The sequence below is a fragment of the Pteronotus mesoamericanus genome, unplaced genomic scaffold (assembly GCF_021234165.1).
Source record: "Pteronotus mesoamericanus isolate MK-2021 breed Mesoamerican mustached bat unplaced genomic scaffold, CSHL_Meso_final scaffold_85, whole genome shotgun sequence".
Lineage (NCBI taxonomy): Eukaryota > Metazoa > Chordata > Mammalia > Chiroptera > Mormoopidae > Pteronotus > Pteronotus mesoamericanus.
The window spans coordinates 43208816-43224400 of NW_026555329.1; the positions used below are offsets into that span (position 1 = coordinate 43208816).

The 15585-nt window shown below is 35.5% G+C and overlaps 1 protein-coding gene across 3 annotated transcripts in view; it reads left to right on the forward strand.

Annotated features, from left to right (window-relative positions):
• The window catches only part of RALA (RAS like proto-oncogene A), an 81728-nt gene that overhangs the window by 47947 nt on the left and 18196 nt on the right, over nucleotides 1-15585 (forward strand). For 2 of the 3 annotated variants that reach the window (XM_054564376.1, XM_054564375.1), the window contains exons 2-3: nucleotides 3310-3384; nucleotides 12549-12701. In XM_054564376.1, the coding sequence (XP_054420351.1) occupies nucleotides 12588-12701 (114 nt within the window). In that variant the 5' untranslated portion in view covers nucleotides 3310-3384; nucleotides 12549-12587. The remainder of the gene's footprint in view (nucleotides 1-3309; nucleotides 3385-12548; nucleotides 12702-15585) is intronic. The other variant, XM_054564374.1, reaches the window with a different exon arrangement.

Sequence of the window (15585 nt, forward strand, 5' to 3'; positions counted from 1 at the left end):
TGTCTATTTCTTGCCTAATTGTTATTTTTTAAAAAGCTTTAAATGACTTTTTGGTATTCTTTATCCAGTTTTTGATTAAATGTTTGTAGAATTGTTTCCCTATTTAAAAAAATACAAAAAACACTCTTAACCCTTTTTTAGATGTGTTGCAAATACTTTCCTATTCTGTTACTTGTCCTTTAACTTTTTTTATATGTCTATTACTGTAGTCTTAAATGTTTATTGTTTAACATAAACTTAAAAAATGTTTATAGTCATATTGTCAATATTTTACTTCATAGTTTCTGAGCTTGAATATTTTACTTCAGGGTAAGAAAAATATTAGTTTGTATTTTCTCCTAAAACTCCTTAGATTTTTCATATTGATTTTTAACTCACCTAAATATTTTTTGTATAATATGTGAAACAGGGCTCTGTATTTGTTTTATTTCAAGTAATAGTGGTCCATGCACCTTGTTTGTTGAATAAGCCATATTTTCCCCATTGATTTGAAATACCAATTTAATCATGTATTACATAGATACATACATTTGTTTCTTGAAAACTCATTTTATTTCTTTGGTCTACTTGATTATTTCTGTGCTGGTGACATGTTTTAATTGCTGAGACTTTATAATGGATTCAAATTTTTAAATATTTTATAGTTAACTCTGATATTTAAAATAATAAAATCAATCTGCATTTATAAAAAGAAAAGGAAGAAACTCCTATCTTTTGTGACAACATGGATGGAACCGGAGAATATTATGCTAAGCGAAATAAGGTAGTCAGTGAAAGGCAGATACCATATGATCTCATCTATAAGTGGAATCTGTCAACAAAATAAACTAAAGAACAAAATAAATCACAGCCATGGAAACGTGGAGCAGACCAAAAGTGACCAAAGGGGATGGAGAAGGACAGTGGTGGAAAGGAGAAGGGACAAAACAAAGAACATGTATGAATGACCCATGAACATGGACAACAGAGTGGAAATTGACTGTGGGAACAGGGAATGAGGTGGGATGGGTGGGGGAGGACCAGGAGGGGAAATTGAGACAACTGTATAGAATAAACATGAATTTATAAAAAGTGCAGCTATGAAGTCAACAACATAGAAGAGTAAGTGCCACTTACATGGAAGAGGATGCAAAAGGCAAACTTGTGTATTAAAACTTTAGTAACCCTCTTCCTCCCATATCTCTGTACTCCGCTCATATCTCTGTACTTGATTGTAAGATCCTTTAAGTTAGTGATCCTGACTTGCCCATCTACATACATACCCGCTCACCACCCTCTCCCAATGCACACTATCTGACCTTCAGTAAATAAATGTCGACTCAGAAAATGGGCATAGGAAAAAGAAACATAAAGGAAATCCAAAAGCAAACCAAAAGATTAGAGAAACTACAAAGAGAGGGCTAACTTACTAATGAGTGCGTTAAAAAGTGGGGTTTAACCTATGTCTTCATGTATACATAGATCTTTTAAAAAATTTCATTTGCCAGTGACTGTTTATTGTTAAACTTTTTGTCAATATTTCTTTTAACATGTGGGTTAATAACTTTTATTCAGTTGAATAATTTTTAAGCTGGATTACTTAGGCATGGTTAATTCAGTTTTTTCGTTGCATTTTTTAAATTAAAGCTTTCACAGACAATATCAAGTTCATAAGTGTATCAATTGGAAAAACTAACAGTGTATATACCCATTATTTATAGCTCATGTGGTAGAACCAAAAGCAGATATAAATCATACTTTTTTATTAGATATATTAAGCATCCAGGCTTAATATATCTTTATTAAGATATTTCTTTACCCAGTTTTGTAGCTGGTAAATTCAGTAAATGACTGTTTATGTACTTAATTTCCAGATAGGTAATACAGTCACATGGTTTAAAATTCAAGATACCAATATGTGTCCTTCCAGGGTTAGCTTAGGAATAGAGAAGCAAAATGTATATTCTTCACAATTAAGAATTGTTAAATGTTTTTCTAAACTATATAATGTTATTTTAAAAGCACATTTAGGAGTTCAAAGATGTGTTAAAATTGCTATAAATAGTAGTTTATTGGTCTTTTCCATCTTTCAATTTCTATCTTGTTACTTATGTCTCAACATTGCTGAAATTAAGTCATAATATGGTGGCAAAAGCACTGGGTCTGGGGCTAACAAAGCTGCTTATCCTCAGGCTATACTGTACTTAATTTTTTTAAAAAGTTTGATTTGTTAAAAGATGAATAGTTGTTTCCATCATTTCCTTGCACCAATTCTTCTCTCACCCACACCCCCTAAAAAAAGCTGTTTGTTCCTCTTCTTTTCTTTTCCTTTCCAAAAAAGTTGGGTAATTTGGCTTGAATTTTCTCTTTCCTTTCCTCACCCCTCACATCTAATTTATCTTCAGATTTGGTTGATTATTTTTCCATAGTATCTCTTGGCTGCGTCCACACCTTCTTCTTAGTCCAAATTCAGGTCATAGCTGCTCTGAAGTCTCCCTACTGTTCTCTCTACCATCTGAGTCATAATGTCTCATTTAAAAATTGGTGATTCTCTCTGAGGATAAAAATCTAAATTTCTGGCATGTAAAGTTTTCTTTCTTGCCCTTTTTACTTAGCTTTATCTCTCACCATCATCCCATGTTCACCTGGTCTGCTGATGTTTTATCTTTCAAGTCTCAGCCATCACTTCCTCAGGGTTCTACACAATTTTTGTTAGTTTTAACTGTTGTGAGGGCTTTACCTTTCTGGTGGCTGGTAATAATTTTGCACTGACTGAGTGCTGAATATATTGCATAAAAAGGCAGGATACTCTAAAAAGATGCCTGGATGTTTACATTACCCATACTTACTGTGTGTATTTGAACATCTTATATATGCTATTTTATTCATTTAAACATTATGTTTACAAACAAACTGAGACCCAAGCAGATAAAGTAACTTGAGCCTTTGTGATTTTTAAAGTCCAGGCTTTGATGTCTGACCTTATGTCTGGCAAGTCTTACAAATGTTGTTATGCAGACAAGGCAAAAATGTTAAGGCATCAGCAAAACTACTGTACCCTTAAGACAAAATATTACCTTCCTTAGTTCATTCTTCATTATCATTTTGTGTTCTCCTTATTCAGTGCATTTTGGATAATTAGAAAATACTAAGTTGTTACATTTCAAAAGTGAAACATTGCTCAGGAACTTTTTAACTTTGAATGTTGTTCCTATAGAACTTGATTGCATAGTTTAAAATGGTGGAAATTGCTCAGTATCTTGATTGTAATGTTGGTTTCATGACTGTGTACATTTATCAGAATTCATGAAAAGGATGATTTTATTACAGGTAGATCAACCTACCTTTCAAGAAAAAGTTAAAGCCAGTTTTCAACATCAGAAATCCTCTTCACAGGTATTAAAGGTAAAAAAAAAAACCCTCTGGTGATAGGTCAGATGACTACTAAGTCTTTTAACTTTTTTATTATTGTGAAGAAATTTTTATATATTAATCATTAATATTCTTTATATTATTATCAGGGGTTTTTTCCTTTGCCAAAATACAGTCTTTTAAAAAAATTTTTGTTTTTTTATTTTTAAATCGTGTTTATTCTATTACAGTTGTCTCAATTTTTACCCCTTTGCCCCCCTCCACCCATCCTACCCCGATGCCCTGCTCCCACAGTCAATTCCCACTCTGTTGTCCATGTCCATGGGTCATTCAGACATGTTCTGTGTTTAGTCCCTTCTCCTCCTTTCCACCATTGTCCTACGTTCCCATCCCCTCCCAAAATAGTCTTGTCCCAAGGAGAGGATCTATCTTTATTTATTGAGTTACCCTTAGTGTTACCTAATACCCTTATCTTCATGTGTATCAAATAGTTTGTGTTAATTTTATGTTTAGTTATATATTCTTTATTATATTTATTTTATATAATATATTGACTATATAATAAATATTTTATATATAATTAAAAAAAAAAAAAAATATAAATAAAAAATCAATATATATATATTGATTATAATATATTATTTATCCTTTGATATCTCATTTATAGCAGTTTTTCAGTTGATTTCTTTGGCCTAAGCATGAATCAGTTTATAATGCTTATTTACCTCCTTTATTTTTCTAATGTTGTCAGGTACTACTTCTACCACATTGCTAAGTAAGAATGATGATAGTGGACATTCTCACTTCATTCCTGACATTAATGGAAATGGTTTTATTTGATCATTAAGCCTGATGTTATTTTTATGCTTTGGGTTTTAAGATAGCGAGTTTCTGTGTCTACTAAGTGGATGCCAATAAATTTCCACCTTTCTAAAGGTTTTTATAAGCAGTGGACTTTGAATTTTATCAAATATCATTCCAGATCCTGTAGGGATAATCACGATTTTTCTACGCAGACAGAATTATACTGACTTCCTAAAATATAAAGCCATTCTTGCATAACTGATTGAATTGCATCTGGTCACTTTGGTTTATCTATCTGGTACCATTTTTTATTTAGAACTTTTGCACCGTATTCACATGATAGGTCAGTGAACTTACTTTTCCTTTTGTCTCTCTTTGTTAGGACTTTGCATCAATGTGAAGCTAGCTCTCTGAAAAGAATTTGGAAGCTTTCTATATGCTCTGCAACATTAAATAGTATTAATAATACCTGTTCTGTAAATGTCTGGAAAAATATGCCAGTAATATTACCTGTGCATTCTGAAAGTGATTCACCAATTTGTGATTACTTGTGATTAGTAATGGTTTGTAATGTTTTGATAGGGACTAAACTTGCAGTGAGCATAAACCTTTAATGAACTACTCAAATTGGACAAGAGAGAAGTGCTTTATTTAGTCTTTCTATTAGCAAGGGATCTGTCAGTAAGAACTTTTATCAGATAATATTTTTACTCGGTTAAAAGCTTAAAAGTAAGTGTCTTTATTATGAAAGCCTAAAACATATAATGAACTCTGGAAATGCAAAGGTCATTGGGTTTCTTTTTTGTTTTTGGTGGGCAAGGGAATCTTTGATATCATCTTTGGTAGGGTATTCCTTAATCAAGTATTGGAGAACTAGATTTATCATTTGTTAGAAAATTACTTAAAGTTTAAAATAGAGAGCTTCATGTCTGGATTGAAAATTTGTAGTGTGAAGTGCCTTGACTCACTTTTTTATGTGGTAGGCTGAATAATGGCCCAACAGAATACCCATATCTGAATCCCCAGATGCTGTGAATGTTACCTTCTGTGGTAGAAGGGACTTTGTAGATGTGATTAATTTAAGAATCTTGAGATGGGATGATTATTTTGGATTATCTGTGTGGGCTTTAAAGGTAATCACAAGTGTCCTTTAAAGAAGGAGGTAGAGGGGAAGACTATATGACCACAGAGGCAGAGATTGTAGCAATGCAGCCAAGGATTAAAGAAAGGCAGACTGGAGAGGTGGAAAAGGCAAGGAACAGATTCTCCCATGGAGCCTCCAGAAGGAACTCGTCCTACTCACACCTTGATTTAGCCCCTTAAGACTAATTTTGGACTTATAGCACTCAGAACTGTAAAGCAATACGTTTGTTTTCTTTTAAGCCACTATAAGTTTGTGGTAATTTTTTACAGTGGCAACAGGAAACTAATAGCAGTGCAGGTACCCATTAACTAAACACATGAGGGCAGGGACCTAGGCCTGTGGAATTCAGCTCCACATTTGCAATACCCAAAACAGTGCCTTGCATAATGAGGTAGGCACTCCGTGTATTTGTTGATGGAGGAAAGAAGGAAGGACAGGAAGGAAGGAGGGAGGAAAAATCAGGTAATTCAAAAATTAAATGAACATTGTGAGCATGGTGTAGATGTTTAGTTTCTGCATGAAGCACAGAAAAACAGTACGTTTGAAAACTTGAAGCCCACCTGTAACCAAATAGATTCTATAATATTATTGTAGGATACCACTTTTAAAATTTGAACAGTAAAAGGTAGAAAATACCTTCACAACACCATGGATGGAACTGGAGAGCATTATGCTAAGCAAAATAAGCCAGGGGGTAAAAGACAAATACCGTAAGATCTCTCCTCTAAGTGGAACCTAATCAACAAAACAAACAAACAAAAATATAACCAGCAACATTGAAAGAAAAAACAAACTGACAGTAATGAGAGGGAAGGGGAGGGTAATGGGGAAAGGAAGGGGAAGAGTCAAATCAAGGAACTTGTATAAAGGACCCATGGACCCAAAGTGGGAAGGATTAAGGGTGGGAGGGGCAGGGGGAAGTTGCGGAGGATGGAGAAAAATATATTTGAACAATAAAAAAAAAATTTGTTTTTAATTTTAAAAAGAGGTAGGAAATAATAATTGAGGAACCAAATCAACCAAACAGTTTGAAATTCAAGAATCCCTGTCATTACTTGAAGCTGGAAAACACAGATGCATGCACACACAGAAAAGTCGTATTTCAGTTGAAATTCAGTTTTAGTCCTTCAATTTCTAGTTTATATATAGGGTCAAGAAGATAGTTAATTGCACTTTTTGTCAAGTGAATGCAAGAAATAAATAGGCTTACATTATTGGTTTATTTTATGATTAATTTTATTATTAAAGCAGATTATATGTTCATGTGATACAAAAGTCAAAATAGTGTAAAGCAAAAGCCACTCTTCCATATCTATCCACCACTGACTTAGTTTCTGCCCTCACAGGAAACCTTATGTTAGCATTTTTTTTAATATTCTTTCAGATGTATAAACAAGTAACTTCTTTTTAAAAATTTTAGGGAGTCGGGGAGAGAGAAGCATTGATTTGTTGTTGCACTTATTTATGCATTCATTGCGTGTGTTTCTTGTATGTGCCCTGACTGGAGATCACACCCACAACTCTGACATATTGAGACGACACTCTAACCAATTGAGCTACACGACCAGGGCCAACAAGTAAATTCTTAAATAATCTTTTTTTCTCATCTTTGTATGTAGCTCATAGCGTACAAGGAACATTGTTCAATATCTCAGGAGTTATTTTCCCACTTTAAATGATATGTTTGAGCTGCCTTCTACTTCAGTAGATGATGCCTATTTTTTTACACCAGGTGTTGACAGACTTTTTCTGTAAACAGTTTAGCATTGTGAGCCCCCACATTTTGTTTTATATTCTTCTTGGTTTTGTTTTGTTTTGTTTACAACCCTTGAAAAACGTAAAACCACTCTAAAAAAGCAGGCCAAGCTGACTAGTTTGGTGACCCTTAGAAACAGATTATCAATCTGAGGGATAAAACAGTGGTGTCTTATCCACTTATCCATAGGGAAACTACCTCTTATCTTTGAAGTGAATTGCATGTATTTCCTTCAGTTTTAACTTTCTACTTTGCTAATTGAAGATTTTGTGAAGTAAAAAGTTTTTGAGTTGTAAAATTTATCAAACTTATTATATGACTTATTTTACATTAACTTTTATGTAAACTTTATGCCTTTCCATTCTTTTTTATTGGTGTGAGGAGACTAGATTTAACTTTTTTTTCCAGATGGCTCACCATTTGCCCTATACTATTTATTGAATTATCCTCCATGCTTTCCTCCTCCCAATTTGAAATGCCACCATTTTAGATACTATCAGTATCTGTCCAGAAAAAGTCAAGCCATTGTTACTACAAGGGGAATGGTTTATACAGCATCACTGTAACCTGGCAGCCAAAGAGAGTGGACTGCAGTGTGCAGGTGTGAACGATGGCCTTCGCCATTCTACTCAGTGGGGGTAATAGATGGAGTTGAGTGAGCACGTATACTCTGTGGCCATGATATTCAAAATGACTGAGAGAGCAAGTAAAGCAACGAATCTGCATCAGATTTTGCATTAAGCTTGCTACAGTCTTCCATGGAAACTATTCATATGATTCAGAAGACCTCAGCTAAGGGCATCTGATGTTTGACAGCTTCATCACGACAACATGCCCACTCATGCTCCACATCTTGCGCAGAGGTTTTGACGAAACATCAATCCACCCAGGTGATTCAGCCCCTCCTACAACCCAGATATGGTGCCCTGTGACTTCTGGCTTTTCCCAAAACAAAAATCACCTTTGAAAGGGAAGAGATTTCAGACCATCAGTGAGATTCAGGAAAATACAATGGGGCAGCTGATGTCAATTGGGAGAACTGTGTGAGGTCCCAAGGTGGCTACTTGGAAGGGGACTGAGGCATCATTGTCCCACATACAGTGTTTCCTATATCTTATATCTTCTTCAGTAAATGTCTCTGTTTTTCATAATACATGGTTTGGATACCTTCTGGATGGACCTCATAGATTCTTTTTCCGTTGATCTGTGTAGATAGGTTTGTTTCTTAATTCCAACTCCCTCAATAAATTAGCTGTGGGGTTATATTTCATTGAGGAAATATCGGTGTAGTTATTAAGGAAATAACCAAATCTGCCTGCCACCTGCACCTATTCCACTGTTTTTTGCTTTACCTCACCTTCTACTGCAGAGAAGGAGATGGCCCCATTCCTGTGTGCCCTGATCTCCACTCCTCTGAGTCCACTCCTAGAGGCACTTTGTTCCTGGAGCCACCCTCTTTTCTTCATCATTAATTTCTGCACACTTTAAGTGATTATTACAGAAACATCTCTTAATAGTAATTTAAAAAGCAGCCAAACAAAAAACCTTGTCCATCCATGGCCCCATTTCTCCATTCATTTTCAGAGTTATAAAGTCTATTTCTGTATCTCCTGTTTTCCCTTCAACTCACCCCATTTAGGTTATAGTTTCCACCTCATTGGTGAAAGGACCTCTCAAGGTCATTAGCAGTGTCTGTCTTGCCAAATCTAGCAATCATTTCTTTCTTCATCCCTTACCTCATTCTCTCTACAGGATTTGACAGTTAACTTCTGTGAGTATATAATCACTGGATTTCCTCCTAAGTGGCCACTCCTCCTCCTGGACCAGACTATTGGGTTGTCTCTGGTATCTGTCCTCTGCTGCCTTCTCTTACCTGCATCTTATCCCCAAGGAGCTCATTCAGTTTTGTGACTTTAAACACCATCTGTAGACTGACATTCAAATTTTTGCCTCTGTCTCTACCCTCACCCCTGAACTCCAGACTGGAACATTCAGTTTATTCGGTAACTCCAACTGGATATCTAATACACAGGCAGAATTTAGTATTTCTTTCCCAGACCCATTCCTTCCTCATCTTTCTCTATCTTAGGAAATGGTACCACCACACATCGAGATATTTTTAGAAGTGGCTCTTGTTTTTTCCCATCTAGTTACTCAAGTCCTGCTTACTGTGTCTCCAAAAAGTATTGCAAACAGCATAGTGGTTAGGAGAGCCAGGCTGCCTCAGTTTGAATCCTGGCTTAGCTTTGATCAAGTAATCTTCTATGACCTAGATTCCTCATCTTTTAAATAACGTTAAAATGGTACACATCTCATAGGGTTGTTCATACATGAAATGTGGTGCCTAACTGTTAATACGCATAAGTTGTGCAGAACAGTATCTAACAATTAATGAAGACTCAGTAAAAGCTTGTTGTGGCCATCCTACAATGGATGGTATTGCTACTTATACCACTACTTGTTATTAGTGCCATTTCTGCTGCTGCTGCTTCTGCTGCTCTGCTTCTGCCGCCAATGCCACCACTACCTCCCTCACCCAAGCTTCTGTCCCTCTTGCATGGACTATGGGATAACCCTCTGTGCTTTCAATTTTTGCATTTCTAGCATCTATCCACATACCAGATAAGGTATTTGTTTTAAAATGTAAATGAAATTTTGTCACAATGCTGCTTAAAAACTCTCCAGAGGCTTCTCATTATCATTGTAATAAAACTGTAGCATCTTTCCACAGCCTTCAAGGCTTTTTGTGATTCGGCATCTCCTACCGCTCAGTCTCACCTCCTGTTACTCTCAAGGCTCCATCTACTCTGGTCTTCTGGTCCCTAGAACATGTCAAATCCTCTGCCATATTAGGTCTTTGCATTTGTTATTCCCTGTGTCTGTAATGTTCTTCATCTCAGAATTGAGTCCTTCATAAAACTCAGACCGTAGCTCAGATGTTTCATCAAAGGAGTCATCGTTGATCTTCCTAGTTAAGTGATCCTCTACCCACTTTTTTTCCCAGTGCCCCCTTACTTGCTTTGTTGCCCTTAGCATGAAAAACATAATTTTCTTATTTTTGTGTTTGCCTGAAGTCCCAGGTGGGTAGGGCTTTGGCTTGTTTACCATCAAAACAGCATCTAGAATAGGGATTTGTAGCTAAGTTGCAGAATGCAAAGTTTCTGAAATGAGAAGAGGAATCTATATTTGGAGGGAGCTTCTTTTCCTGAATAGCCTCTTGAAAATACGGGATGTGCAGCTCATAATTATTAGGGAATAATTTGCACTTTGGAAAAATGTCTTTAAGGCCCTCTGCCTTTTCTGAATCACAGACTATATTTTAAATTGTTCTGTTAAGAAAAGTGTTTTAACCCAGTTGGTGTAACTGCTAAATGTTTTGCTTTAAAAATGCGCGCGCACACAAGTTTAGAGTATTAATTGATGTGGCAACACCCTGAGCTCGTGTGGTACTTACGTTTTAAAAGTATAACTAGTTACGTAGCCATGACATTATTACAGTTGCCAAGTAAGGATCATAATAGTGAGAAAGACGTCATTTCCTGATTTATTTAGACACACCAGTAACAGCATGCTCCATGAACTTGCTTAGGCTTGGTATTTTTCAGACATTTAATTACTTATCCTGAAGTATACTATTTTCACTATTTCTGAGCAGTGATAGTCATTCAGAATCTCTTGGTCATGTCCTTGGTATCCAGGAAAAAGAGGGATTCAATTCCTGTTTTTTGAGTTGAATTGAACTTCTGGCTTCCAAGTATGAATCCTTTACCATGGAGTTCACAGTTTGAGATGCTTCTGCTAAAATGATTATGATATGATAAGGACAGTACAAAAATTGAATATATAGTATGATTTCAGTTTTATGTTCCATATAGATTAAAAGCAGCCTCAAAAGATGTTAACATGTGAATGTTGTTAAATGAGTAGCAAGATTGTGTGGGTCTATTTCTTAATATTCTGTATTGGGCAAATAGGCATATGGAAATGATTCCTGGGTGCAGCCTGAAGTAGTGCCCAGGTCTTAATGCCCTGTGAAGACAGTGTGTGAGGCACAGACCCCAGGCAGACTGTCCTTGCTCAGACTTGTGATTGAATCTTGTGATTGAGCTACTGTACATCAGTACAATCTAAAGCACTGCCCAAGGGTAAGTCAGACTTTGAACGTATGTTTATTTATTCACTCAACACATGAACTTAATGGCTGATTTTGCTGAGCCATCTTAGAGTTACATTAAGTGTAAAATAAACCAAATAGACATGGCCCCTGACCCCTGGTTACTTCTGATATATTGGGGAAGAAGACCCATATTAAACAACTATTATAGTCAAGCAATTTCAACTTGATAATGGTTATGATGGAAAAGTATCAGATGGAGTAAGGAGAGCAAAGGGCAGGGGAGAGTATTGATTTAGTCTGAGTTTCACGTAAGACTGAAAACCCAAAACTGAGAGGAGTTAGCCAGCTAGAAGAAGAATATGCCGGCTGGAAAAAACTGCATAGCAAAGGCCAAGAGATGGCGAGGAGCATTTGAAGAACTAAGGTAGACCAGTGTATGTCTGATGAAGCCAAGCTGGGAGAGATTGGCATAAGATAGGGAGGTAGGCAGGATGGGGTCTGGTCCTGTGAGCTGCAATTTGGGAAAGCTGTATCTATGGCCAAAATAAGTCAAAGAGATACTGGGAAGGATGGGTATAGTCCCCTGGATCTTCTAATAACAAAATCTCTTTGCTTGGGCCTCCACACAGTCTCAGTGTTTGTTGTGACTTCATGGCCTCCATTTCTAAGGCCTGGTACCATGGCCAAGGAGGGTACCTAGCTAGGTGCTATTAATGTATCTCACCACTACAGCTTCTGGAGGAACCTGGCTTTTCCACTCTGAGCACATGCATGTAGTAAACAAATGATGCATGTTCCAAGGAAAGGGAGGGCACATGAGACCCAGGACTTCAGACATTTGTTTATTGGCCATTCACCCCAAGGTACACGAATGTTACAGAGATAGGATGCTTGAGAATTGGGGTAGACAGTGTTGAATTCTATTGATAATTCTACCACCAAGTTGTTGAAATGCAGTTTCTTCTTTTCTAGACTGGAAGTAAGTAAGCCTTTCAGTTGACAGTCTTTTTGTTGTTCAGTTTCTTACTGGAATTAGAAGAAACATCTCTATAATTGTTGCCAGTAGAGGTTAATATGAAAACAAAGTGATCATCTGTGTGATTATATTCTCATACAGCTCTATTACCATTGACATGTGGTTGCGCTGGGAAATTTTCACTTTTGGTTACATCTCATTATTGAAAACTATTATAAGAGAAATGCTTTTGAGTTATACATTTGCTTTATTGCCATGGTGTTCTCTGATTTTTTCCCTTGAATGAGCATACTTCATTTGCCATCTGTTTAAAATCACCACAGGATAAAAACTGGTATCTTGAAGCACAAGGACATCATGAATGTACTGAGAATTACTTATTATCTCAATTCTTTTTTAGATTCTTCTTAATCCTTTGGTGAAAACTCTGTGATACAATATGGCCGCCAATAAGCCCAAGGGTCAGAATTCTTTGGCCTTACACAAAGTCATCATGGTGGGCAGTGGTGGTGTCGGCAAGTCTGCTCTGACTCTACAGTTCATGTACGATGAGGTATGTGCTGATTTTATCACAGGTATCAAAGTTTGGGCTTTCAGGGAGGATTTCTCTAGCTTAGTTTTGGTGCTATTTTGGATATATTCCTTGAATCTTTGAAAGCCATTAATCATTTTTTTTATTTTTAAATTTAGAGCCAACATTTACATACAACTTGATATAACAAGTCAAGAACTCAAGGTTTATAAAAACCTTATGCTTAAAAAAAAAACAAAAAACTGGAAATACCACCTATGTTTTAGCAATCTAACCTTGGCTTACTTATTTTTAGTGTTTTCATGGGAATTCTCACCTTGAATTAATAGAACTAGTGGATATAGTACCTAATTGAGATTTGAGATTAACATACATAAGGTATCCTTTAATAACTTCAGTGAAAATGTTCTTTATTGTGTATTTGGCATGGCACTACATTCACCATTAAATAGGTAAAGGCTGTATCCCTAAAGTATAATTGCTAGGCAGGTTAACTGATTTATGTGCATGTACTTATATTAGACTTTATTGACCCAGATTCTTTTCCCTAGAAAACTCTTACCAAGTCTAAATGATTTAAGAGTTAGTAATCTAATTTAAGCATTTATCCTTAATTATTCTTCCTTATAGAAGCAGGGTTTTGTGATTACTTTTTTACCTCATCCTCATAATAGTCCTGCATGATAGGTCATGGTATCCCCATTTTACAGATGAGAAAAAACCCTCAGAAAGGTTATCCAGTCTGTTTAAACCTGGTCTCTTGAAGGAAATTTTGGAGATTTTTACCACCCCGTGTTTCCTTCTATTGCTTCCTTCTATAGCATTTTTTTTTCATACACACAAAATTCTCAAATTCATGAGTTGTCCCACTTGTTGGTGACTATAATAAAAAATTTGTAGAGAGGAAAAATTGAAATAGTGCTTTAAATGAAATTACTAATTTATATGTTCAATTCTGTTGTCCACACTATTTGTTTACATATTATAGCTACCCTTTCATTTTTTTAACTCAAAGTGTACAAACTATTTACTTTTGTCAAGTGATAAGAGAGATGGTTCCTCTTTCAAAAATTAAGGCTTACAAGACATTTTTCCACAAAGTATTATTCTAGCATCTTAGCTAACAGTATCTTTTCCTTTTTTTAGTCATTGCCATCTTTTAAAAAATTTATAATTTATTTTTCAGTTATAGTTGACATATAATAATATGTTAGTTTCCACATGTACACTATAGTAATTAGACATTTAAATAACTTACAAAGTGATCACCCTGATAAGTTTAGTACCCATCTGACACCATACATAATTGTTAAAATAATATTGACTATATTCCCTATGCTGTACTTTATCTTCTTGTGACTATTTTTATAACTGGCAGTTTGTACTTCTTAGTCCCTGTCATATTTTTACCCATTCCTCAAACCTCCCCCGCCATCTAGAGACCATCAGTTTTTTCTCTGTATATCTATGAGTTTATATCTGTGTTGTTTGTGCGTTTATTTTGTTTTTTAGATTCCACATATAAGTAAAATCATATGGTGCTTGTCTTTCTCTGTCTGACTTAGTTCACTTAACATAATACCCCCTAATCTATCCATGTTGTCCCAAATAGCAGTATTTCATTCTCTTTTATGGCTGAGTCATATTCCATTGTATATATGTACCATATCTTTATCCATTCATCTATCAGTAGACACGTAGGTTGCTTCCATATCTTGGCTGTTGTAAATAATGCTGCAGTGACCTAGGGTCCATATGTCTATTCAAATTAGTGGTTTGGATTTCTTCAGATAAATACCCAGACGTGGAATTTCTGGGACATATATGGGAGTTTATTTTTAATTTTTTTGAGGAACCACCTCCATACTGTTTTCCACAGAGCCTGCACCAGTTTAGAGTCCTGCCAGCAGTGCATGAGAGTTCTCTTTTTTGTACATCCTTGTCAACCCTTGTTCATTGATTTATTGATGGTAACCATTATAACAGGTGTGAGGCGATATTTCCTTGTGGTTTTAATTTGCGTTTCTCTGATGATTAATAATGCTGAACATTTTTTCTTATGTGTATTGGCCATCTATCTGTATGGCCTCTTTGGAGAAATAACTGTTCAGGTTCCCTGCCCATTTTTTAATTGGTGTTTAATTTTTTGGTGTTAAGTTGTATGTGTTTTTTATGAATTTTGGATATTAACCCCTTATTAGATATATCATTGGCAAATATCTTCTACCATTCACTAAGTTGTATTTGCATTTTGTTGGTTTCCTGCACTGTGCAAAAAACTCTAGTTTGACACAATCACGTTTGTTTTTGTTTTTGTATTTTTTTTGTTTCCCTTGCTTGGGGAGACATACTCCTCCAAAAATATTGCTAAGACTGATGTCAAAGAGTTTACTGTCCATGTTTTCTTCTAAGAATTTTATGGTTTCAGGTTTTTTATTTCAGTCTTTAATTTATGGTTTCAGGTTTCGTATTTCAGTCTTTAATTTATGGTTTCAGGTTTCGTATTTCAGTCTTTAATTTATGGTTTCAGGTTTCGTATTTCAGTCCTTAATTAACTTGAGTTTTTTTTTGGTATGTGGTTTAAGAAAGTGGTCTAATTTCAGTTTTTTACATATATTTGTCCAGTTTTCCCAACACCGTTTATTGCATACGCTGTCTTTACTACATTATATATTCTTGCTTCCTTTCTCATTTATTAGTCGACCATAGAGGCATATTTCTAGATTCTTGATTCTGTTCCATTGATCTACGTGTCTGTTTTTATGCCAGTACTATGTTTTGATTACCATAGCCTTATCGTATAGTTTAATAACAGTGTGATACCTCCAACTTTGTTCTTTCTTTATTGCTTTGGCTATGCAGGCTCCTTTGAGAATACTTACAAATTTTAGGATTATTTGTTCTA